This window comes from Puma concolor, chromosome E4 (assembly GCF_028749965.1).
Source record: "Puma concolor isolate L17-30 chromosome E4, mPumCon1.1.hap2, whole genome shotgun sequence".
NCBI classification, from domain to species: domain Eukaryota; kingdom Metazoa; phylum Chordata; class Mammalia; order Carnivora; family Felidae; genus Puma; species Puma concolor.
In genome coordinates, this window is record NC_141683.1 from 66,210,718 (window position 1) to 66,237,660 (window position 26,943).

At 45.7% G+C, this 26,943-nt stretch overlaps 1 protein-coding gene across 4 annotated transcripts in view; it reads right to left on the reverse strand.

The window, feature by feature from the left end:
- SMYD3 (SET and MYND domain containing 3) overlaps nucleotides 1-26,943 on the reverse strand; it is a 697,887-nt gene that overhangs the window by 152,593 nt on the left and 518,351 nt on the right. For all 4 annotated transcript variants that reach the window (XM_086694286.1, XM_086694284.1, XM_025926273.2 and 1 more), the window contains 2 exons: nucleotides 7,680-7,747; nucleotides 6,334-6,436 (listed from right to left, as the gene is read on the reverse strand). In XM_086694286.1, coding sequence (XP_086550412.1) covers nucleotides 6,334-6,436; nucleotides 7,680-7,747 — 171 coding nt within the window. The remainder of the gene's footprint in view (nucleotides 1-6,333; nucleotides 6,437-7,679; nucleotides 7,748-26,943) is intronic.

The window sequence follows — 26,943 nt, forward strand, 5'->3', positions numbered from 1 at the left end:
TCACATCTGATCACGTCTCTACACGAAGACTGGTGACGGCCTCTCGCTGCCGGCGGGGATAAGGCACACAAGGGCTTCTCCACTGCTCTTCGGTCTGCCTTTCTGCCTCAGTATCTCTCCGGACACCCTCCCGTCTTCAGGTGTGCACACCACTAGGCCTCTGGAACAAGGCACACGGTGCCAGCGGGTGCTGCGTCTCCCTGCCCTGGCTAGCCAGTGCCTTCCCCACACTACCCACTTTTTCAGAGCATTCTCATCCCGCAAGCTTGGCTCCAAAACACTTCTCCGGGAAGACTGCCCCGTTCCCCACCTCCGTGCCTCCTCTGTGCCCTCTATGCCACCAGATACACTGTGTGAAAACTGAAGGTCTCAATGGCAAAACATTGTTATGCCTATTTTGGGGGAGAAAACACAGATTACTAACTGGTAATGACAGTTAAATCATTTTATCAGCCAAAGATAAAAACCTTTATTGAAGACTGACTGATTCACTGCTCTCAATGAAGAATCTGCTCACTAAATGTTGGGCTCATTTAGCAGGAACGTATTTGTGAAACTCTGCCATTGATCAGTGGATGCCTTAATGGCACAGAACAAAATCGCATTAAAATATTAATGCCACTGACCATTGCTCTGCCATTTGAGAGCAGTTTTTATGGGAAAGGCAGTAAATCATCCCAACATTAGAGTAATAACATGAAAGATATTTGCTGGATATCGGACATGCTGCTTACTTGAAAATTTCAAGGCAAAATGAACCCTTTTTCCATGAAGCCCATCTTTTCATTATGTACAACAGAGTGGGTAAAAAGATCAAATTAAAATTAGACTTCGCTTCCATTTCTGGAATTACACTGTCACAATTATAAATTTTTCTGCTAATACGGGCTCTGAACTGAAAGATGGCAAATCTCACTTCTTTTTTAAAATCAAACCTGAGTGTTATTCTTTCTCTTCTCATTGTCACACCCTTGTACTCAGCCATTATCAAATCCTGCCAATTTTAGCTTCCAGCATTATTCTCTTCAGCTCCCTCATCACGAGCCACCAGGTGAATGCCTCCCGACCTCAGGACGCCACTGTCACCTCGCCCCCGGATCACTGCATCCACCTGACCCTCATGCTCCCACACTTGCTCACACGTGCAAGGTCTGATCACACAACTCCTCTGCTTCTACGGTGCCCCACTGTCCGTCCCCATCCCTTCCACAAGTACCTAATGAGGACCTCCTATAGGCCAGACGCCATAACGGGCCCCACGGGTCCCTATGATAATGTCTGGTCCCTGCATATTCCCTCATCTGCCAGTCACATTTGAAGACATCAGTCTATTGAGAAGAATGCTTCCTGTTCCTTGAAGTCACCATTCCGTCTCTTGCCTCTGTGCATTTGTCTAGGACGCCTTCCCTGTCTCAGCCAACCTGAGCTCTATGGGTCCTTCGAGAGTCTAGGAGTTACTTCTCTGGACATTTTTTGTTTTTTGTTTTTTTTTTTTTTTTACCTTAACTGGAAAAAGCAGGAATATTTTGATAGCCTTCACAGATAATTAACGGATATTCTTCTATGGTATTACACCAGCATTTTACAAGAGGTAGTTTCTTAAAGATTAGTAGAAATGTGGAATCTAAAATCACATAGGTAAATGTCTTGAACTCAGTTACGTTCAAATCCACTGGTCTGGGGCGCCTGGGTGGCGCAGTCGGTTGAGTGTCCGACTTCAGCCAGGTCACGATCTCGCGCTCCGTGAGTTCGAGCCCCGCGTCAGGCTCTGGGCTGATGGCTCAGAGCCTGGAGCCTGTTTCCGATTCTGTGTCTCCCTCTCTCTCTGCCCCTCGCCCGTTCATGCTCTGTCTCTCTCTGTCCCAAAAATAAATAAACGTTGAAAAAAAAAAATTAAAAAAAAAAAAATCCACTGGTCGAACTCGGCATGGATCTTCTATTCAAGCGTGATCTGGTAACATCATGCATCGGTCCACTGAACTATGGCAACCTTCCAGATACCGACACGTTTCATCATCTGATATGAAAAAAAATCCAGTCACTGCCATGGCCACCAGTATCGCAGGGAAAGTCTTTCGAGATCCGAGGGGCGTCATGCTACTGGTGGTGGATACAGGTCTTCCAAAATACTGACGTGTAATTGAAAGCTTCGGTTTTTTTCATTAGCAACAAGTACTGGCAGTTGTCATCCTTCAAGTGACAGGCTCACTTCAACCTCTTCTTCTCTCCCTCTTTAGTATTTACTTATTTTTTTATTTAAATTCATGTTAGTTAACAGACAGGGTGGTCTTGGCTTCAGGAACAGAACCCAGTGATTCATCTTTTACATACGACACCCAGTGCTCATCCCAACAAGTGCCCTCCTCAAGGCCCACCACCCATTTAACCTACCCCATCTCCCCTCCAGCCACCCTCAGTTTGTTCTACGGAAGCCTTTTTCAACCGCTCCCCACTACTGCCCCTTACCACCGCCTGGGTGCCCCCAGTCTGAATGTCTACAAAGCCCTATGTGTATTTATACCACTGTCCTCTTTATATTGTTATTGTTCACTCTTTTCTGTTCTGTGTCCGTTTCGTCCATTATACCTCGAGCTCCCGAAAGCACGGGTGGGTCTTACTCGTCTTTGTGTTCCCAATGCCCCCCGCAGTACATGACACCCAGTTAAGTATGCAGTGAATTTGTCAAGTGACTTAGCACCTAAGCAAAGATGACCGAGAGGAGAAACACACTGCCTGAAACCCACAACACTTTAGATCAAAACTAGTATTACAGACACTGATATACTCAGCTCATGCAAATCACATTTGTCCTGAAAATGCTGGCAGCCAGAGGCATTATTCGTAACAGCTACAGCCTCTTTTAACGAGGAATTCCCACAAGGGTGCCCCGGACTGTCCAGCTTTCTTCCCTGATCCATATTTTGGAAGACTGCCAGCCGATATATACATTTCATAGCTTGACAAAACCCTGAAGCAGCCATCAGCAATCCAGCACGTGAACCATGCCTTAAACCCTAATTAAACATCATTGCTGGATGAGGAGACAAAAAACCCAAAAGCAAAACCAAAGCAAACCAAACCAAACAGACCTAACAACTCAACATCACAATGAAAATCCTTAGGTAGCAAAGTGTTGTAAATGGTGCTGGTTTGAAGGGAAATGGTCCAAAAGTGGTCGGAAGGGTGGCTTTATGTGAGGAGATGTCCCAGGTAAGAAATTTCCATGGTGACCTTTGTTACTGTGGAGACTGTGCAAATTCCCAACTCTCCTCATTTGGGTCTAAGATGCTCTTATCTCAAACTGGCAGTGCCTGGCTTTCATGTTACTTTCCTCGTGGGGCCCATGGGATATACCTGAAAATTAGCGATAGTTTCAAAATGGCTCTAAGATTCTATCCCACTTCTGGTTGTCTTTAACAAGCTTTATTCATTCACTCAACAAACACAGATTAAGAATCTTGCCTATTATAGACACTATATAGTCTTCCTCGTGGAGCCTACATTCTGGTACTTATATCCCACTGAGCACATAATAAAACTGGGGTGCACTCATGGGCAATAAAGCCAAAATGCAAAGTTGATGCTATGAAATTGCCAAAATTCTTTTTTTTTTTTTTTTTAACATTTATTCATTTTTGAGAGAGAGAGACAGAGGCGAGCAGAGGAGGGGCAGAGAGAGAGAGAGACACAGAATCCGAAGTAGGTTTCAGGCTCTGAGCTGCCAGCACAGAGCCCAACGTGGGGCTTGAACCCACAAATCATGAGATCATGACCTAAGCCAAAGTCGGATGCTTAACTGAGCCATCCAGGCACCCCAAAATTACCAAAATTCTTCAATTTACTTCCTTACCCGACTTACCAAAAGCAACTATTTGCACAATAAAAAGGAATTACCTCTCTTAATCCACCTCAAAATAGCTCTTCTCCTGGTTCTCCCTCTGGCCCACCTCTGCCAGTTTTAAATGTGCAGGATGTATGTTAGTTCTTCGAGGCAGGTGGCTACAGGCATTAGCTGAGCAGGGACTCAGGACACCAGCCTTCAGTGACCCAAAAGTGAATGATGATCCATCTAGAATGTCAACAGTGCCCTTGGTGAGAAGCACTCCTGGTCTTTACAGTAAGGGCAATTTAATAGGAAGTCAAATCAACAACGAGTAACGAAATGCCTCCTGGGTGCTAGGCCAAGTGCTGGGTGATAAAGGAGATAGAGAAGTAAGACACGATGTCCGGTCCTCATGAAGCTTATGGCAAACAGAGAAGTCACCAAAAGAGCCAGAAAAACTACACAGAAATATTAATAACCACCGTCAAGGAGATCTCGAAGTGAAAGACCTTCCTTTAATTTGGGACATCGGGAAAAGCTTTATCGACAAGATGATGTTTGAAAGGGCCTGGAAGGGTATGTAAAATGGGGGCGGGGGACAACTGTGCAGAGAAATGTCACCCACCAAGGCATGCACGATGAGGTGGGGAAATTTTTATTTTCTGAAAAAAAGAAATCCAGCTCATTGACAGAGAAAACAGACTGGTAGTTACCAGAGGTGGGGTGAAGCGGGTCAAAAGGTGGAAAGTTCCGGTTATAAAGGAAGTCCTAAGGCTGTGATGCTCAGCACGGCAACTATAGGTAACGATCCTGCGAAGCACATTTGGAAGTCACTATGAGAGTAAATCTTAAAAGTTCTCATCACAAGAAAAAAACGTTCTGTGACTATGTGTGGTGACGGACGTTAACCAGACGTACAACGGTGATCATTTCGCACCAGATGCAAACGGCGCATCGTCGCGTCGCCCACCTGAAGCTTACATCACGTGGTATGTGAATTATGCCTCAGTTACACCACATCATCTTCCGAACAGGATGGTAGAAAAGGACTTGTAGGGAGAATCCTGCCTCTCTGGCAGGAGAAGCCGCTCTGGTAAGTGCCCGGCGGGAAAATACCCGAGTCTGGAGGGCCCGATGCTGAGCACAACTGTTCTGGGTGAAGCCGGAGGAGGGATCTGCTCGTTGCTCCAGAGATTTACGTGAAAAAAAGTGAAATAAGCACCAAAACACAAGACGCTTTTTCAACTAAATGAAAACCAACCCAGGAAAATAACTGGCAGCCACGCCTAGAAAACAAGACACGAGAAAATCTCTTTGTCGTTCCTGAGAATTGCGACAGTTTCTAACGGTTTTTCTGTTTGCTTCTCACGTGGCCGGTTTATTTTAATTCCGTAAAATCATCATGATATCGGCAGCAGCGTCGTCAGCAGCAGCCGGCCTTCAGCTCCGTTACTAACCCTAACCCAAAATGCACAGAGCCCTTTCTCGGCCGCCCTGAAGTCACATGTGTCCCCAGGAAAAACCACGAGATTCTCCACATCACTGACAGATACCCCAGTACACTGTTCCTAAAAGCTGGAAATTCGGCAAGTGGCTGCATAACAGCTCATTTGGTTGAAAATCCCTTTGGAGGGAGTCTTATCAAAGCCAATTCCCTGTCTACGTAAAATCTGGTGCCTCTGAGTTCAGGTTTTATTGGCTGGTTTTATTTATTTATTACCTGCATAAATGCAATAAAAGAGTATGATACTCTGCTTTCCTTGCAATAAACATCCACTTTAGCAAATTGGGAGGTAGAAGGAAAGTGGGTTCTCACAAGCGTAGACACCGATAACCCCGCATTCAGGGTGGTGCTTGTGCCAACCCTGTGTGGGCCCCCGTTCACCCTCAGCTGCCTCCTGAGACCTCGGGCTTCTGCAAACGAGGCCGGTGCGGCAGGCTACAAACCCAAAGGGTCAAGGCTAAGTCACTGCTGAAGGTTCTACGCCCTGGCCTCTCTTCCCCGTCACATCTTTGCTTGAACAATCACGCAGAGAGGCTTTGTAAAGGCCCAATGACAACTTGAAAGAGTGCAATTTGCTTACTTTCTTAGCATGAAGGGGAAAATAAGTCACCTTCAAAATGTGAGGAGTGGCCTGGGGAGTAAGTAAGCCCTTGGGATCCATTCACAAGCCGGCTGCCCTCCTGCCCGTGGAGGGATGACGACTGGCAGAGAGTGAGGGGGCAGGGAGCATCACACACGGGACACATACACTCGTCACACACTCTCTCTCTCTCTCTCTCTCTGGCACACGAACAACAGGAGCTACTGATACCCAGAGACAGTCCATCTGTCATCCTGGACAAGTACTGATGGGCACACGGGTCACTGGGTGGACCGTTACGGCTCCTCTCCCCAGCAGGGGGATGATGAGGAGCTGCCCCTCAGGCACAACCGGTTTCCGGAAGGGCTGCGTGGAGAGCGAGAGGGTCTCTGATGCGAGGGCAGGCCAGGCGCCGGGAAATCTTACCTCCTCTCCCGCCTCGATGTCGCGGACCGCTCGCAGCAAGAGGTGGGGCCCGTTGAACACGATGGAGCAGTTGGGGTCACAGCTGTGATTGAGCAAAGACATACTGCAGGAAGGAAAAACGGGGTACCGTCACTCAGCAGATACAGTCCAACATGTAAATTTCATGACTATAATGATAATGAGCAGAAGGCACTTCAGCCTGGGGTGCGGGGACAGGGGAGGCTGACAGTGCACCAGGGGCTGAGTGCCCTGGGGGAAGGCCCAGAGCTGTCACCAGCCCACGTCACAGTGAAATGCTCCCTGACACAACACGGAGGCTACTTAGGGAAGTGTGCTCTGAGTCCTTTCTGCGGGTGAACGCGGGGGACGGCTGTCTCATTAGACAGCAGCCGGGGACCCCACCACACGGCATCTGGTCCACGCGGCCCCTTTGCAGGACGCGCACGGCCACGCTGGGGCATGAGGAGAGTCCTCCTTCAGAACGCTGGCGGCATCCTGCTGTCTAGATCCCAGCGTGTGCGGGGCCACGACACAGGCGTCTTAGTGCCGGTGACCATCCGGGAAGGGGACTGGGTTTAAGCCGCACCATATCCGATAGTACTCAGAGCAGGTGCGAGGGAGCATTTACTGAGCAGGGAGCACCCTCCTGGCCCTTGCACGTGCTTTCCAAATGTAGTCACCACGCTAATCTCATGAGAGTCATTTACAGATGAGACAGACACGGGAAGCACACGGCACACGCCAGCATGTGGGGGCCGAGCCGGAACCAGGCGGTGCCAACCCAGCCAACCCAACCGGCACACCTGTGCCAGTGCTTTCGGACGACCCTCACCAACAGACCTGTGATTTTTCAGGCTTGTGAGAAATAGGAAAAGAAGCCGACTTCTCAGGCTCACGATTAGTTATAAGAAGGGCTATATGTGTATCCGGACCTTCCCAGCATGGAAACAAACGGAAGCGAGGCGGGACTGCGCTCGCGGAACGAGAACTGTGCGCTTCCGCCCAGAGGGCTGCGGCTTAAGACCCGGGCAGGGACCAAATCCCGGGCTGTCGTTTGTCAGCAGCCAAAATCCCCAACTTCTCAGGTTCCTGAGGGCAATAATTTAGGTCTGAGCTCTGCCTAAAGCTCTTTGTTGACACCACAGCATACAAAACGGGGTTATACAATTCTTCCCTGTAAAGTTCACATTCTCCATTTTCTTATCGTTTATCGTCAGGTTTCAAGCGTTGCTCTTGAACCTGCCGCAGCGACAGCCTTTCTAACACCTTCTGCAGGGCTGGGGAGCTGGCGGGAATTACGGTCGCTCCTCCCAGTAAAGGAGTAAGGGAGATACCGTTCGCCTTACCTCGGATATAGGCCAACGCCAACTTCCTGCATCTCTGCATTACAGACGGTGAAGGAGTTGCAGATCACCTGCAAAAAACAAGAAGGAACACCACCAGGATTACCAGAGTCACCTAAGAAAAGTGGCAGGCAAGAGAACAGAAATTTCCAAAAGAAAATGCAGGAGTTTAGTGCTTTTAGTAGCTGCCTTGGAAAGATCCAAGCCAAACGCGGATGTTCTTTCAGTTGCAAAAGAATGTACCTGGAACACACTTTCCACAGGAACGTCAGGTGGGTAAGTGCAGAAATATCAACAACCTGCACAAAAATTCAGGCTTAAACCAGCACAGGGCCTATTAATTTCAGTCTAATCCTCTCCCCCGAAGTTACACACAGTTACATGAAAGGTTCAAATTTCAGAATACACATAATCTATTTACTGAGAACCAGACTCCTACCACATTGGATTTTTTCCCTCAAACCGCCTGCAGTTTCCAGATACTGTGTATCTGATGAGTAACAGCAGCCTGTCTTTCTCCTACAAAGAGGGAAGTACACCCCGAGAGAGCCTGTGATCTGAGCGGACGGGCCACAATGCGCTCAGAAAGTCCTCCCGTCAAGCCACAGCATTTTCTAGGCATGCGGGATGCCTCAGAGTAGACAGCATGGTCTTATACCCAACGGGGGTGGTGGGGCAAAAGGAATAAAAGATGGAATCACTGTGCTCAAGGAACCTCAAAACCTATGGACAACCACCCAGAATCACGAGAAGAGCCTTGACTTAGAATCAGAAAATCTAGATCCTGGCCACACATCGCTGTCTCAGGCAGGTGCTGGGGATGAGCAGTGAAGAAATTAAACAAAGATCCTGCCTTCATGAAGCTTAAATCCTAGTGGGGGAGACAGATAAAAACTCAAGGATAGAAAAATGTCACAGGTGAATAAAAGCTAAGGAAGAAACAAGGCCAAGGGACAGAGGAAAAAGTGCTCAGGAAAGCTCTTTAGCATAAGGTGACATTTAAACAGAGACCTAAGAAGCTGTGGAAATGAAATGTGCATATTGGAGTGGTGAAGGTTCGTGTCAGGAGAAAGAGCAAGTGCAAAGGCCCTGAGGTGTGAATATCCTTAGGTGTAGAGTAACAGCAAGAAAGCTGGCATGGGCAAAGCAGAGTGAGGGAGAAGAAGAGGGGGTAAGATATGAGATCAGAGAGGCAGCTAGATCTTGTATGGATTTAGAGCCACATCTAAATTTTATTCTAAACGAGTCAGAGAGCCACTGGGTTGCTTCTGAGCCAAGGCATGAATGGATCTGATTTCTGTTTGGAAAGGATCACTCTCCTGTGATGTAGAGAATGGGGCCATAGAAAGACAAGGCCGGAAGGAGAGGAAATGAGCAGCCCCGTGAGACTGGAGGCCGGGGGTGCCGGTGGCAGAAGCGGGGGGCTGTGACTGGTGCTGCTAACAGGATTTGCTCCCGGACAGCCTACATGGGAGCAGCGAGAGCCACGGATCGGGTTCGAGCGTGGGCCGGAATGAGATTACAGTTGCCATTCGTTAACGCGAGGAAGGCCGTAGAAGAAACAGGTGTGACTGCGGGAGCCCGGGGGCGAGTCCAGTGGCTCTGTTTCAGCCGCGCTCAGTCTGAAACGGCCCGTCACACGTCCCAGCCAAGGCTGCGTATGCACGAGCACCCAGAGTTCAGGGTACCAGCGGGGCTGGAGATGGACATTTGGGACAAAACAGAGCAAAGTCCATCAAGAGTGTAGACTCCAGAGGAACCGGGGACTACAAAGGGACGCTGACTTCCTGTTATAGTTTCTGTACAGGGCAACACAAGTGACGACGAATTTCTCTAAATCAGGTTTATATGAAAGATGTCATGTACGAAAAAGCGTTCGGTCCTTTGAGACCCTTCCAACTGCTCTAAAGAGCTCTTCCGTGAAATGTAGGGCAACCTATGGCTTGGCGTTTCCTCTAAAAATCTGATCAAACTGCAGTTTCCAATCAGGAAATAAACTGGTGCACACGCACATATTTTGAACACATACTGGTTAAATTGCTTTAAGGGCATGTGTTTCACATTAAATTGCAAGAGAGTACCGTCTGTACATATTTATGCATAAAATGGAGGGTGGAAAGAGGGGACAAAAGATCCTGTGTTTTCTTTTTGAAACTTTAAACATTAAATGGGTATGAATTGGGGGGTGGGGAACAGGAACTTTAACACTTATGTTTAAAGCATAATCAGGACTTTACCAAAAGTAATCCACCAATGAAAAACCAGATCAGACAGATCTAATTTGTTAACTTTTGGATCAAACCAAAATGTAAACATCTTTTCTGCGCCATACAGCACATGAGAGGCTCTTCCAAAATCAGTTTACTCCGACGGAATTTTTAAAAAGAAAGAGCTAACAAGGGTAAATGTCAGCTTGCTGTGTCTTCCTCCAGGAAACTTCCCGATCCCTCGGACTTAGCCACTTACTCATCTCTTCGGGGCATTTCTCACACGGGGTCATTGTGCACCCATTTACTCAGCACCACACACACCTATGGGTGTAAAATACACACAGGGCAGTGTTGGTGGTTCCTTACGCGAAAGACACTTCTAAAGGGTTTTCTGATGGATGGATGGTTGTGTGTCCCCAGAGGGTCACTGTCTAGAACAAGGGTTGGAGAAGATGCCAGAAATCACAGGTACCCCGTAGGTAGAGAAGAGAGATGGATGTCTGTGCTCTGACAAGGAGTACATTTCTTGTACTTCCATTTCTCTTGTCTTTAGCCATCCAATCTCTTGACATCCCTTTGTGCGTTCTCTCTCTCCACTCTAGCTCACCTTCTGTTTTATCCTCTTTTCCGCTAGTCCAGTGGATGACAGGCTTATGCATCAGAAGAGCACAAGGGGCTGTTTGATCGTCTGCTTAAAATGCCAAGGGCCTGAGGGGCACCCGGGTGGCTCAGGAGGTTAAGCGTCCGACTTCGACTCAGGTCATGATCTCACGGCTCATTAGTTCGAGCCCTGCACTGGGCTCTGGGCTGACAGCTCAGAGCCTGGAGCCTGCCTCGGATTCTGTGTCTCCTGCTCTCTCTGCCCCTCCCTTGCTCATGCTCACTCTTTCTCTCTCTCTCAAAAATAAACATTAAAAAAAAATGCTAGGGGCCTGGTACACAGGGCACAAAATAACTGTGCAAAATGAATGAATGAATGATGGTCCCCACATCTCTTGCACTATGTTTTCCTTTGTCTACTTTCTTCCCTTCTTTTCCTTTTCCTGTCTTCACTGGTACCGGTCGGCTACCCTCCTCTCCCATTTCGCCTCACTCCACAATAGAGGTAGGAGATTTTACATTTCTACTGAACAAATTCCAGACAAGTTCCTCATTCATATTATTCTGAGAGGCGCTGAGTGCTAGTGTTCCTGAGCTGAAACAGTTTAACTTTTTGCCCACTCTCACTTTTTTTAAATATATATTTTTAAATATTTATTTATTTTGAGAGAGGGAGAGGGAGAGAGTGAGAGAGAGAGAGAGAGAGAGAGAAGCAAAAAGAGGGAGAGAGAGAGAATCCCAAGCAGGATCCTTGCTGTCAGTAAGGAGCCCAACACACAGCTCGAGCCCATGAACTCTGAGATCATGACCTGAGCCAAAATCAAGAGTCAGATGCTCAACAGACTGAGCTACCTGCCTAAGCACGCCTGCCTACTCCCACTTTTATTAAAAATATTGATTTCACTCACTAGTATATCCTTATGTGCTCAAGTGAAAATCTGAGAATGAAGGAACTCATTCTTCAAATAAAAGAATGGAAATAAAGTCCAGAAATAAAAGTTTAACCGCTTTTCAAAGCATTTCTTGGTATAAACTGTTTTCTTGGGGAATTACACAGGTTAAATAACTAATGAATGAATACTTCACACAAAGATGCCTTTCAAAAAGCATATTATAGGGTGCTTGGATGGCTCAGTTGTTTAAGTGTCCAACTCTTGGTTTCAATTCAGGTCATGATTTCACGGTTCACAGGTTGGAGTCCCATGTCAGCTCTGTACTGGCAGCACAGAGCACACTTGGGATTCTCCCTGTCTCCCTCTCTCTCTGCCCCTCCCTCCCCGCTCTAAATAAATAAACTTTAAAAAAAAAAGCATATTACTGGGATTATTTCAATAAAAAAGCAATTAAGTTAAAACAATTCTTTCTAAAACCTGTTGGATTATTACTTTAAAATATTTACTATGACATAAAATTACAACATACGTTTAAGTTATCTTATAATTATCAAATATAGCTATGTATACTCTTCACAATATTTCTTTTGAAATATTCAGAAGCCTTCATAATATAACACTGTAGCCTTTCTAGATAGTAAAATTCTAGTGAGCTAGCACAAATGATCGCCGAACCTCTGTATTTTGTAAAAACAACTAAAGTAAAATTTTAAATGTTCTATGAACCATGATAAAAACTCTCAACAAAGTAGGTTTAGAGGAATGTACTTCAACATAATAAAGACCATATAGGAGATACACACAGCTAACATCATACTCAATGGTGAAAAACTGAGAGCTTTTCCCCTAAGATAGGGAGCAAGGCAAGGATGTCTACTCTCACCACTTTCATTTGTCACAGTACAGAAGTCCTGGCCACAGCAACAGAGAGGAAAAAGAGATTAAAGGCATCAAAATTGGTAAAGAAGTAAACTTTCACTATTTCCAGATGACATAATACTATTTACAGAAAACTCTAAAGATTTCACCTAAAACCTACTAGAACTTATAAATGAATTCAGAAAGGTTGCATGATACAAAATCAACATATAGAAATCCATTAACCTTCTCTTCATTATTAGTGTATTGAAAGAGAAATTAAGAAAACAATCCCATTTACAATCACACTAAAAAGAATAAAATACCTAGGAATAAACTTAAAAAGATTAAAGACACATACTCTGAAAACTATAAAACACGGATGAAGGAAATTGAAGACAACACAAACAGAAAGTTATTATATGTTCATCGATCTGAAGAACAAATACTGTTAAAATGTCCACACTACCCAAAGCAATCTACAGATTTAATGCAATACCTATCAAAATTCCAACAGCATTTTTCAGAGAATTAGAACCAATAATCCTGTAATTTGTATGTTAAGACAAAAAACCCAAATAACCAAAGCAATCATGAAAAAGAAGAACAAAACTGGAGGTATCACAATCCACAGTCCCAGATTTAAAGATATTCTACAAAGCCGCAGTTATCAAAACAGTATGGTAGTGCCACAAAAAATCGACACATAGAGCAATAGAAAAGAACAGAAAACCCAGAGACAAATCCACAATTATAGGGTCAAGTGATCTTCAGCAAAGCAGGAAAGAATATCCAATGGGAAAAAGACAGTCTCTTCAAAACATGGTGGTGGGAAAATTGAACAGCTACATGCAAAAGAATGAAACTGGACCACCTATTTACACCGCACAAAAACAGAAGTTCAAAATGGATTAAGGACCTAAATGTGAAACCTGACACCATAAAAATCCTAGAAGGGAGTGTGGGCAGTAATTTATCTGGCATCGGCTGTAGCAACATTTTTCTAGATATGTCTCCTAAGGCAAGGGAAACGAAAGCAAAAATAAACTGTTGGGACTACATCAAAATAAAAAGCCTCTGCACAGTAAAGGAAACAATCAACAAGACTAAAAAGCAAGCTACTGAGTGGGAGAAGTATTTGCAAATGACATAGCAGATAAAGGGTTAGTATGCAAAATATACAAAGAATTGATACAACTCAACACCCAAAAAACAAATAATCCAATTAAAAAATGGGCAGAAGACATGAACAGGCATTTCTCCAAAGAAGACATACAGGTGGCAAACAGATACACGAAAAGACGCTCAGCATCACTCACCGGCAGGAAAATACAAATCAAAACTACAATGAGCTATCACCTCACACCTGTCAGAATGGCTGAAATTAAAACACAAGAAACAAGCGTTGGTGAGGATGTGGAGAAAAAGGAAAGGAAACCCTGTGTGCTGTTTGTGGGAATGTGAACTGGTGCAGCCAACGTGGAAAAGTAAAAGTATGCTCAAAAAAAATATGGAGTTTCCTCAAAAACATTAAAACTAGAACGACCACATGATCCAGTATTTCCACTGCTGGGTATATACCCACAGAATATGAAAACACTAACTCAAAAACCTATGTGCACCCCTATGTTTATTGCAGCATTATCTATGGTAGCCAAATTATGGAAGCAGCCCAAGCGTTCACTGGTTGGTGAATGCATAAAGAAGCAGTGGTATGTATATAATGGAATATTACTCAGCCATGAGAAAGAACGAAATCCTGCCATTTGCAATAACATGGATGGATCATGGAGAAATAATGCTAAGTCAAATGAATCAGTCAGAGAAAGACAAATACCATATGACTTCACTCATATCTGGAACTTAAGAAACAAGGCAAATAAGCAAAGGAGGATAAAAAAGAGACAAACCAAGAAGGGGAGGTGGGCAGGGGGCTAAGAGAAATAGGTGAAGGGTATGCACTTCTCAGGATGAACACCGGGTAACGTACAGAAGTGTTGAATCACCATGTTGTACATCTGCAGCTAATAGGATACTGTGTGTTAACTACGCTGGAATACATATATGTATATATATTCATTCTACGAACCAAATTCTTATGTCATGTGGTTCAGGTTCTAGGTCCAGAACCTGACGTTTGTGTTCTGGGATTAAAAGTTCCCCTGCAGCAATCATACCAACACACAGGTGAACACTTCAGAGAGTTATCTTATACACATGTTTAAAGTTCACATTTTTCCTTAAATTTTCTGAATTAGAAGCTTTTTATTGTAGCAGAAGATAAATGAAGGCATTTGAGACACAAGGGAAAATCGCCGACATACCATTACCTCTTAACGGCGAAGCTGAACAGCCATAAGAAAACGAACAGCCCGTTGCAAACAGAGTAATTCGACCCCATGGCAGAAGGAGACATCCACTTCCCAGCACCCCCTCGCCCTAATTACTCACTTCTACAAAGAACTTGGTTTGTGTGCAAGTAGCTATAGCTGGCTTCTAGCCTACTCTAGAGAATTCTTTCAATTTCAAAAAATATTAATTTTAAAACATTTATAACAAAAGGGAACTCAGTTTCTAAACACAAACATAAGGCAGTTTCCTCAAAGACCATCTGCAACTCCTTTATAATTTCTCTATTTAAGGCGTAAGTAGAGTGTTCAGGACACAGAAGTCTTGACACACAGAGTTCATTAATTAGAGAGGCTAAGGTAAATTTTCAAAAGAGAGCTTACTGTATTTATTTTATTGGGGCCTGTGCATAGAAGGAAAGGAAGGCGGGAGAGCTGGCAGAGATGAAAACCAAACGCAGAGGTTTTTGTATAAAATAACCACCACCACCCCCCACCCCCCCGCCCCAGCACTATTAATTCTCTGCCTTTAGAAGCATGCTAAGTGTTTCAGTCAGGGTACATTTTTCTCCTCCACGGCAACTGACATTTTACTAAACACAGAATTATTTTTTTTAAGTCTTCTTATAAACCGCAAGAGACTTAAAATTGTACCCCCCCCCCCCGCCCCCGATCCCTCCTATCTGCGTGGCAGACACTGAACCATCTTCCATGATTCAACCCAGGCCTTCCCTGATATCCTGCCCCTGCCTTTGGTCACTGGCTTACACTCTTTCCCTGGGCCTGAAAATGGGCGGTCTGCAGTCCACACACCAGCGCGGGAAGGAGGTGCACTCAGGCATGAAGAGGCAGCACTTCTCAGAGGACAAAAAAATCACAAATCCCCAAATTCACAAAAGCGTTCCAGGTTTACAACAGTAAGGATCGTTATGGCATCTTCTCGATTTCAGACTTTAAAAATCAATCCCTAGGGGCGCCTGGGTGCCTCAGTGGGTTGAGCATCCGGCTCTCGATCTTGGCTCAGGTCATGATTTCATGGTTTATAGGATCGAGTCCCGCATCAGGCTGTAAGCTGACATCGTGGGGCCTGCTTGGGATTCTCTTTCTCTCTGCCCTTTCCCTGCTCGCTCTCTCATGCTCTCTCTCAAAATAAATAAAAAAAATCAATCAATCAAACCATTAGTGCAATATATCTTCCCTTTGTTGGGAAATAGCTGGAGAGCCTCCACATTTCATCCATGGAGGCTGTGAGCAGGTGTGCTCAGGGCCCATCGCTGTGCTGCACAGCCAGCCTCATGGAGTCTGATCCCACGGAGTTTCCTCTGGTTTCTGTCATAGGCTATCCCGTTTGCAAACGTAATGGACCGCTGGCTGAAGACAGCAAGCGAGGATGTTGGAAAAATGATGGCAAGCGAGGAGGAACATAAAAATGATAATTTTACAAACTTGACTCAAGGTGTTCCGTTATAATGACTTTTATCTGGTAGAAATTCTTACAAACCACCTCAAGATGTTTCTAGTATTTAGAAAATGCTAGAAGGAGAACGTATAATCTTATTTTTAGCAGATGGCATGAAAACTATTGACGTCTCCCATGTGTTATTTGAAATGTGCTTGCACCTCGCCACCTAGAACCTTCCCTTACCTCGTCACTTAGAAACAGACATGAAAATTATAAAATTTAATACCCTAGCTAGTTTTCTAAATAGTAGATCATAAGAATGGTAAACATCAACCTATAAAAGCACAATGCTAAGGCCCAAACCAAAAATATTCACTTAAACATTTATATAGCATTATAAATGATGCTTTTTTGAACGAAACTAACTTAAAGCAAATTAAACCACGTATGCCTCTTGTTAAGTGGGAAAAATAAAAATTTGCCCTTATATTATGCGAATATCATTAAAGATTTTGAAACCAATGCAAGCCAAGTAAAAAATAAAATGATCTAACTTGAGAACGCTTCTTACCACGTCCTGTATCACAACATACTTGGACATGTGTCCCAGGCCCTCTATATTCAAGTACAACTGTTCCCACAACTGTGATGGTGTTGGTCAGATTTCCAGCTGTGGTCACAAACAGAGCACGCTAGACACACAAAATACTCAACAACGACTTGCAAAAGCTAAAATCAACATCGAGGCCAGTATCACAAGCGAGGGAAGAACAGTCATACAATTGCGTTTCCTGCTTTAAATCCTTCCCGAGGTCAAGCGACCCAATGTCAGCAAGTGAGGATTCACAAAATGAAGCCCTCTTGGACGACAGGTCTTCCAAAACCCACCCACACTTTCCTATTTCTAAGGGCTTTCCTCACAGCAGAACCCATTATATCTTAAACAACGGTCCTTGAGACCAGAAAGCAAAAACAGGAATGATATTCACAAATTTGTCCATTTTCTTCATGCTCCCCCTCAGGATATTCCCTGGCATCCTACGTCCTCGGAACTCAGCTGGTGAAAACACCACTTGCAATAGAGGTCTGTCAAGTATGTATAAAAGTATAAAAAGCTCTTGACATGGTTTCCATTGTTTAATTTTCCTCCCACATCCCGAGGCTCAGAAATACTGATATTCTTAAATAATTTATTACAGGATATTGTTATAGTTTCCATAGCTCTGCCATAAGCATCCTTTCTGTCAAACATTTCGTGCAGCCACACTCCTGTCCAGAAAGTTTATTATCGCAACGAACCCAACTTCCCCCCCCAGATAACACTTCAAGATTCGTTTGTTCAGCTTGAGTCTCTGAAAACGTTCTCTTACGTGATAATCTAGTTTTGTTATTCTCTTTCCACGTAATTGAAGCAAAAACCTACCCCCAGGCGTGCCAGCACTCTCCACTGTAATTTTTGTTAGTTCTAGTGCTAAAATGCTAAGCGAAGTATGCTGGGTGAGCCACCTGACGAAGGCTGAACTGGACACGGCAGAGGGCGGCTCAAATCATCTGTGTTTCCCTCAAGTTAATGGAGAAAAAAAACTACAGGAAACTTGTTCCATGTGGAAGAGAAAACTGAACACGAACCAGCGAAAGATAAGTTCTAGTGTGAGCTGAGGTTACGCTACACACAAATTAAGGCGGGTACTCTCCCCAGGAGCAGTTGTGCCCGGCAAGGGTTTGTCACCCTAGTCATACCTGACATCTCAAGGAGCGCAGCCCCAGGAGCACGTACGTCACGTCACACGAAGTGTGCGTGACTCATCCACAAGCTGCATGGGCACGAGGTGTCTGGGGGGGCTGGTACCCAGGCCTGTTTCCGGCCGGCAGTGGCACCTCAGTGGGTCAGTCCTTCTGGGGTGGCCCATGCACACCCAATCCCTGACGGTGCACACACGGGCAGGAGACAGGGAAGGATGGACACGGGCCGGACAACGGTCACAACTCTATGCAGGGCAGACTCTACAAGAAATTAGCCTCTGAGGTCAGACGGCCCCACTTATGATCTCCCAGGGGGACTCCTCTGTTCTCAGGAACACAGAAGGAAAGCAGAGCATGAATTGTGGCTTCAGTCCCACCTCCCAGCCCCCATTTCTCTAGAGGTAGCTCATAATCAGCAGCCCCCCTTGCTTCCTTCCAGCCACTCTTACAGCCAGCCAGGCACACAAAACAAACGGGTGGGATTTCTAGTTGACTGTCCGCCTCTTTGGACAGCACAGTCAATACACAGATGGCACTCTCCCCAGCCTCTCTCCAGACTAGATTCCTGAGCCAGCTGCTGGAGAAAACACCGTCACACCGCCCCTGCACCATTTCGGGGGTGACCTACACAGATTCCTAAGGGAGGACGCCTCCCCCTGTTCAGAGTTCATCAGAACATGGAGAGGAGGGAATTTGGAAAAGGAGATTCAATGCATCTTTTCTTTTTTAATACCCACCGCAGAAAGTAAAGTTTGACAAACTCCTTTTTGGTGAGTGTGTATTTTTTTTTTTATGTGTATTTATTTTTGAGAGAGAGAGCAAGCGCACACAAGTGGGGTAGGGGCAGAGAAAGAGGGAGACAGAGGATCCAAAGCAGGCTCTGCACTGACAGGAGCAATCCCGATGCGGGGCTCGAACTCGCAAACTGTGAGATCGTGACCTGAGCCGAAGTCAGATGCTTACCTGACTGAGTCACCCAGGTGCCCTGACAAACTCTTATTAACTAGTTCGTGGGGCTCCCGAGTAAGAGCAAAAGAAAAGCACAGGTTTTAAAAAAACACAGGCAAGCCCTGACCTAGGTGGAGGCTGACCGCTGAGTTTGGATCTGGTCCCGACCTAATCTTCTCGTTTTCGTCTCTTCTCTTGCCTGCTCGTGCTGTCCTCTGCACTTTCCGCTCTTGCCACCTCGTGTCTCTGCAGGGCAGGCCAGCCCCTGTGCCTCGATGTCCCCCACCTTTCTTCATCTACTGAATTCCCATGACGCTCTGAGGCCCCGCTCAAAACCCTCCTCTTGGGGGAGGCCTTCCGACTCGCTGGGGGAGGGAGGCTCTGCGGCCTGTGCTCCTGAGCTTGCCCACGAATCCACTCCCACACCCTGCACCGTATGAACAGCCATTTCTTCGCATTCGAGTTCCCAGAGGGTCGGAATTCTGTTTCATTACTTTCCCCCGCCACCTGGACTCACACTGGCCTGACACGCTGAGTGTGCTCAAAGTATCTTTGCTCAGTAAATGGCTGCAGACAGAGTACGTTCAATACCAGTGACTTTGTGAGCCTTTGTGACGTCTCTATAGCATTGTTAACAAACCAAGGCAATCGCTATTCTGCAGCAGAAAGAGAAATCTCTTCTTGTTCTCTTTCCCTCCTTCCTCTCTCTCCCCTTCTCCATTCCTCCCTACAACAAGCACTCACTCAGTGACCTACACAGACCGGGTTCTGGGGCTACAGGAAGGTGTCAGTACAAACCGAACCCTGCCCTCAGGGACTCTGACGCCAGCAGGGCAGACAGAGGCACGAGGCGATAAATCACGTGCAAACTGCACCAGAGCCCAGCACAGGGGTCAGTAGCTCAGCTGGGACAAGTCAGGGAAGGCTCCTTGAAGAGGGGACGCCAAACGAGGTACTTGCAATCTGGAATCGCAAGGATAACCCAAACTTCTTACTCCTTATGTGGCACAGTGGGGAAATGTCAACCTAATTACATATCCTGGAAAATGTTTTCCTTAGATCAAAGAAAGTTGGCATAAACTTACTACCCATATAGATTACACTCTGGCTCCCAAAAGTTGAAGGTGGTGACATCTGATAATAGCAGACGTTACAAAAGTAAACAGTGAGAAGTAAAAGGAATAGAGACACCGGGTTTGGCCACGGCTTGTGGAACAAAATGTCTGCCGTGCTCTTTGGTTTAAGAAAATCTTACAAACGTCTAAAATGTGTCCTGTTCTGGGGCGCCTGGGTGGCTCCGTCGGTTAGGCGTCCGACTTCGGCTCAGGTCATGATCTCGCACTCCGTGAGTTCGAGCCTCGTGTGGGGCTCTGTGCCGACAGCTCAGAGCCTGGAGCCTGCTTGGGATTCTGTGTCTCCCCCTCTCTCTGCCCTTCCCCCGCTCAGGCTCTGTCTTTTTCTCTCCCCAAAATAAATGAAGATTGAAAAACAAAACGTGTCCTGTTCTTATTCCACGTCACTGGAAGTGGAGAGGAGGGAACAGGCAGAGTGATGTTGAAGACAGTAGTGCCTCAAAAGCCATGATGCACCTCTTTCTGTGAAGAGCCAGGGCAGGTTGGGGGCACCTGGTGGGGAGCGCCGTCTGGACCGGGTGTCAGGGGCGCCGGGACCCACGGCCCTCAGACCTTTCCTCCCCCACCTGCTGAGGCCCTAGAAGTCACGCCACAGGACCCACCCTTTCCAACGAGGGGAAGCCCCCCCGAGGGCACCCGCCCCGCCTGGCCCTCCCGTGCGCTCATCCTGAAGCACTTCTGGTTCATGGCGTCTCGGGGTCTCCAGCCTCCTCACGAGGGAGCTCCGAGAACAGTCCTCACTTCAGGACGAGGAAGGGAGGGCGAAGGGAAATCAACACGCTCTTTGTTCCAGGGCTCCGTCTTCACCTGCTCTCACCCAGCAGTGAAATTCGTTAGGTCAAAATAACCCTTGCAGCAGAGCACTCCGCCCTGCCCTGGAGGAATTCTACACATCAGGCCAGGCCGGGAGAAGGGGGGGAGCGCCAGGCGAGGTCTGGAACGGGGCCGTACCCCGGCCCTCAGAACAGAGCTCTATGCGTTCATTTCTTCAGGGCCCGTTTACGCAGCCCGTAGCCCGCAGAGTCTAGGCGCTGGGAAGGAAGGAGGAAAGACCACCCCTTCCACCAGTTTGCCTAGTGAAATGAGGAGAAAAATGTCACGTTTTTCTCTAATTCAGACAAATTTTAGCCTTTCTCGGCCAAGATTGTTTTCCTATTGGCCATATTTCTCTGTAAGTCGACCTGTCAAGAAGCAGGCTGCGGGAACACAGGGAGGCCCTCTAAACTGTCAGATCAATTCAGAAGCGCAGGATTCTGCTGCTCGTCCGCGGCCCTGGGGGGCACGCTGGCCGCCCGCACCCCGATCGCCCGCACGAGGCCCTGATGGCGATTCCCGAGGCCAGCTGGAGACGTGCAGGAAGATGGATGGCCTTGGAATTTTCCACTCTCCTGCTGTCTGACTGCGGCCAGCCACCATTACCAAATTAGTGCCACAAAGGAGGGGTATTCTCTCCTGGGGCAGGCGGGAAAGATAGATCAGCGACCCACAAGCAAGTGGCTAAAAAGGAAGAAAGAGACAATGAGACCCCGACGCTGTGGCACGTGAACGTCACGGGATTTACAGGTAGTCACACACGGAGCGATCAGAGAGAACTGAAAAGAATCCCTCCTCCCATCCCACCCCCCAAATAAGTTGTTTTCTCTCATTGTTCACCAAATGCCTTCTGCAGTCCCGCTCGGCCACGTTTAAAGGCATCAGGGAGGACTTTTATGTGGGGTGCAACGTGCTAAGTTACACATGCGTTTGCACTTCTACGTTACGGGCCAGTTAATTTTGATTAGGAAGAACCAGAAATAAGGAACGAGAATTTACCAGAAAGCTATGAAGCAGAAAAGCTGGGAGAATTCAGTGAGACGCCAATGCACACAGGCCCTGATAGGACGCTTGGTAAAGAGCAGCGAGAGTGTCATTACCAACGTCCATCGCCTGGAAGATGCACTAGAGAAACAGTCAGAGGCACCATTTTATTGTGTTTCGCTAAGAAAAAGCATTAGCAAACTACGTCAGGCTATCGGCTATGCAATGGATTCCAACTCCAGAAATACAAAATTGTGAAAGAAATACACACTTTGGGATTCATGAAACCCGGTATGACTGTGTCTACCTCCATGTTTTGACAGAACATAAGCCACGCTCTGCGTAACTGACACCTGAGTGCAGGACGTCCCGACCAGCCCCCTGTCTCTCTGAGCTTCTCCCGCTATACAGACTGGACTGCTCTCCTCGACCCCTGGTATCGCCCAAACTCACTCTCACCGCTTCCAGATCTCCCCTTCAGCGTCCTCTGAGTCGGCTGTCAGAAAGCAGACAATCGTAAGTCACTCCAAACCCAAACTACAACCTTGCTCTAAGGTTACGTTGCTTATGCCAAGCTAATGGCCTTGCCAAATTTGGCTGCACGCGGGAGGTGACTTAATGCACATGTGTTCCCAGCATCTTCTTTCAATCCTGAGTTAAGCAGAGCAATTTCCCTTGGAACGGAATTTAAATTAGTTACTTTAAAGCCCACGTTCACATGTCTTCTTCCACCTACCACACAGCTCTCTCTAATTATCCAAGTGAAAGCACTTAGCAGGATAGTTTGGGTAGAGACGTGACAGATGGATTTCAAAGCCAGTGACAAACCGTACAGACAGGTACTGAATGCTCTGGAACCTGAGTTGGCTACTTTTCACAGGGAGCACTGGCCTTGAGATGATCTAACATATAAGGGAATGGAAGAGAGATCTGTAAAGACATACCAAGAAACTATACGGCAATCAAACAAACACGGGGCACAAGTTTTCTGCATCACATTTATTACCTTCTATTCCAAGAAGGGGACACTCCCCTAAAACACCAGCCAGAGTCCTTGGTGGTCAAGAGTCCACTGCATTCCTTGACTAGACAAAGATCTGAGAGTGACGTGTTCACTCAGTGATCATTTTTCCATGATGCAAAAACACTCTTCAGATTTTTTTTTGAGAGAGCGAGAGAAAGAGAGAGGGAGAGAGAGGGACAGCATGAGCAGGAGAGAGGGGCCGAGGGAGAGGAAGAGAGAGAATTTTAAGCAGGCTCCATGCCCAGCACAGAGCGTGGGGCTCAATCCTACTACCCTGGGATAATGAACTGAGCTGAAATCAAGAGTCAGATGCTCAACTGACTAAGCCACTAAGATGCTCCTTTTCAGATCGTTTAAAAAAATACTTTTTCATGACTATAGAAAAATCGTAACTATGCTGGTCTGGTTGTGAAAACTCCCCACTTCCTGTGCACTGTCCTTCATAATGACTGTTCCCGGTATTGCCTCCATGAAGAAAAAAACACCTGAACTTCCTAACTTGTGAGACTCAACAGTTGTACTACTGCTCACCATCACAAATAAGAGAGACAAGTTTTCCTTCTCTTGGGTTGTACGCAGATTTAATTACTTACTCAAATAAAAAAATGAAACTCCAAGTGATTCTTTCACTCCAGTCTTCTTTTGTTCCCCCAACATCTACATGCAAAACAGAACATATCTGCTAAAGGAATCAGGGTTTGATAATTACAGGAAGCATAACTGAATTTGCACATGTGAAGTCTCCAACTTTGAATTCAGAGACAATGAAGAACGTAACAGTCCAAACAAGAATTAATCTGTTTCTGAAAAAACTTTAGTAAGTTATCAATGGGGAGAAAAGAAATGTTGGTTTTAAAGAAAATAATAGAAATGCTCCTAAGAAAAGATTATTATGGGAAAGCCTATTTGGAGGAGAAAAAGAAACCAGAGCATTATCTATAAAAGGTAAGCCTAAAAGAAGTGAGATGCATTTTTTCTCCATTTCCCAATCACCTTGAGAAGTGGAGAAAAAATGAAACCGAAGGAAACAAGGCCCAACAAGAAGAGGCTTAAGAGAACAATGAGTTGACAACAAAAAAGTTACAAAGACTCACAGGAGTGAGAATTACTGACCGTCAGTATGTATTTGGATTATCATGAAGAAAAAGAGATTGACAAGAATTGAAAAGACACAATGATGTCACATGGCAGTCTCGTGACCTAGTTCAGCCCAATGAATCAGAAAGCTGATTTTCCCAAGCAAATGAATGAAGCTGAAGCGGCAGCTTAGAGATAAATGGGGAGGGAGCTGGTGATGGGGATCGCGGTCACCATCGTCCTAATCAAACTATGGAGAAGACTGTGATAATTAGCTTCAGAGAAGCTCCTGTTAGTGACTAAGGCAAGGTGCCCTCCTGCTCCTAGCACAGCTAGAATTCTGGGCCCAAGAGACACCGAAAGTTGACATGTGCAAACAAAAGGTTTTGCAGGATGGTGTAAACACTCCAGGTTTTGACTAAGCTAAAGGAGACACGGCACTGGTTACGCACTGCAGCAGAGAATTGTAAAAACACTTCCTCAAATGGTGAGCCTCAACTCTCCAAATGTCCTCAACGGCACATAGAGTGTCCTGGCCCAAGAAAAGCCTTTGAACACATCCCACTGCCCTTCCTTATTCAGGGGTCAGGGCATACCTAGATGCTGTATCAAGATGAAGGTACTAAAAGTACCTGTAGTTTTCATAAGGCACTAGATTCCAAATGGAAAGGTAGTCGTCAGATGGGGCAGGTCGCAATTAGAGGCTGAGCAGAAGGCTGCAAGAATCTGAAACGAAGGAACTCCATAGGCCTGTAATCACGAAATCCCCAAAACATCCCAGAAAGTGATAAAAATACATACCTCTGGGTAAAGTGTTGTTATTTCCCCAAAGAGGAAGATAGTTAGACCTCTTTGGTCATAATAGAAACTATTATCAGTGTATTCTGGAGAAAGAAATGAGGCAAGATGACATTCTTCTTTTCTTCCACATTTAAATTTATTTACCACATTGGGAACTTAACTCACTACATTGTCTGCACATGGACAGACTGGACTCCAACTATGAGAAATCTTTAAATTAACTAACAATATTTTCCAGGATATCACTCTGAACAGAATAAGCAACAGCAGCAAATCTCAAGATAACAAGCTTACATACAGGGTTCAAAGCCAAAGAATGAATGGCAGCAGCAACAAAAACTGCTTGTACTTTCCCAAAGCACATTCTGTGATTAGCTCTTTGTCCGCTCTTCAACCATAGTATTATCTATCACAAATGAAGCCCAGAAGTTTAACACCAAGTAAGATGAAAATGTGTTTAGTTGGGGCACCCGGTTGGCTCAGTCGGTTAAGCATCCGACGTCGGCTCAGGTGATGATCTCACGGTTCGTGGGTTCAAGCCCCGCGTCAGGCTCTGTGCTGACAGCTCGGAGCCTGGAGCCTGCTTCGGATTCTGTGTCTCCCTCCCTCTCTCTGCCCCTCCCCTGCTCATACTCTGTCTCTCTCTTTATCTCTCAAGAATAAACATTTTTAAAAAATGTTTTTTAAACATTTAAACATTACAAAAACCTTTTTTTAAAAAAGGGTAAAACGTGTTTAGCAAATTGTACCTTAAAAGCACAATAGAGCTTTAGAAAGATTTTCAATAATGATTTTTGTTGAAATAAAAAAAGCACTTCCTGTTTAACTTTTTGAGCCCAATAATCCTTTTCACCTTGAATAATCAGAAATAAAATAGCTAATGAATGTAAAACTTTTATGTGAAAAGAAACTGACGTGGGCATAACAGGCACCTTTCCACACTAACTCATTGCTGTGATTAAACCACAGATAAGCAGTCAGCGTCCTGAGGGATCAATGGTGTAATAAGGAAAAATATATTTCTCTCTTTCCTCTCCCCGTCATTGGCCCCAGCATAAACATAGTATAAATATTTGTAGTGGTCAAACACTGCTCATCTTTACCAGACAAGTGCTTAAAAAAATGGCGGCTAAAACGCAGTTGGAAAGCCCTTTCCTGGGGTGCCTGGGTGGCTCAGTAGATTAAATGTCTGACTCTTGATTTCAGCTCAGGTCGTGATCTCCCGGTTCATGGGATCAAGCCCCAGGTCGGGCTCCTCGCTGACAGTTCAGAGCCTGCTTGGGATTCTCTCTGTCCCTCTCTCTCAAAATAAATAAAATAAACAAACAAAAACAAAAACAAAAAAAAACCCCTCCCTTCCTGAGTTGCTTGCTACATGGCAATTACATAAATCAAGGACACAGATGGACATGAGACAGACATGGGAGTCAGTGCAGAACCAAGGCCGCACGACAAGGTAAAGAAAGCGGAAGATCCTTCCGAGCTCACTTGCCCATCAGGTCATGGCTCTATGTCACTCTCACATTCCCTCCTTTCTATTCATTTCTGTCACCGTCACCTGTCTTGGACCTTCATGATTTCTTGCTTGCAATTTTCCAAGGTAGGCTCTCTGCCTGCCCACCCCACGGTCTTTCGTCAATCCAATCTTTAAACTGCCACCAGAAAAGAGAGATATGAGATCTACCCTGTGGCCGCAGCATAAAGACAAAATTCTTCAGCAGGACATCAAAGGTCCTCCACAATGTGCCCTCGAACTACCTTTCCACCACACCCAACGCTCGCTGTGTGTTTCCATTACACTGGCTTCTTTGCCGTTCCTCTGTCATGCCCTGTACTCCGTTTTATAGCTCTGTCCATATGCTTCCTATGTAAAAACTACTTTGAGGGGCGCCTGGGTGGCTCAGTCAGTTAAGCGTCTGACTTCCCCTCAGGTCATGATCTCAATGTTTGTGGGTGAGAGCCCCACCTTGGGCTCTGTGCTGACAGCTCGGAGCCTGGAGCCTGCTTCGGATTCTGTGTCTCCCTCCCTCACTGCCCCTCCCTTACTTGCACTCTGTCTCTCAAAAATAAATAAGCATTAAAATATTTTTAAATACCTTGATCACTGTCTACGCTGCTCATAATTCTGTTCATCCCTCACGATACAACTGAAATGACACCTCCTTCAGGAAACTTTCCTACACCCTATGAATTTTACTTCTCTATACTCTCGTGGTACTTTATGCACGTGTTAGCTACAGCATTTACCACATTCTACTCCAAACTGAAGCTAATTATGTAAAAGTGAATCTCTACGGCTACAATGTAAGCAGCTGAACACCACACGACACACCTCATAAGCACTTTATGGCATTTATTTGTTTCTATGCCTTTTCTTTTTCAACAAACCATAAATTCCTGAGGTCATGATCTGTATCTCCCTTTAAAAGTATT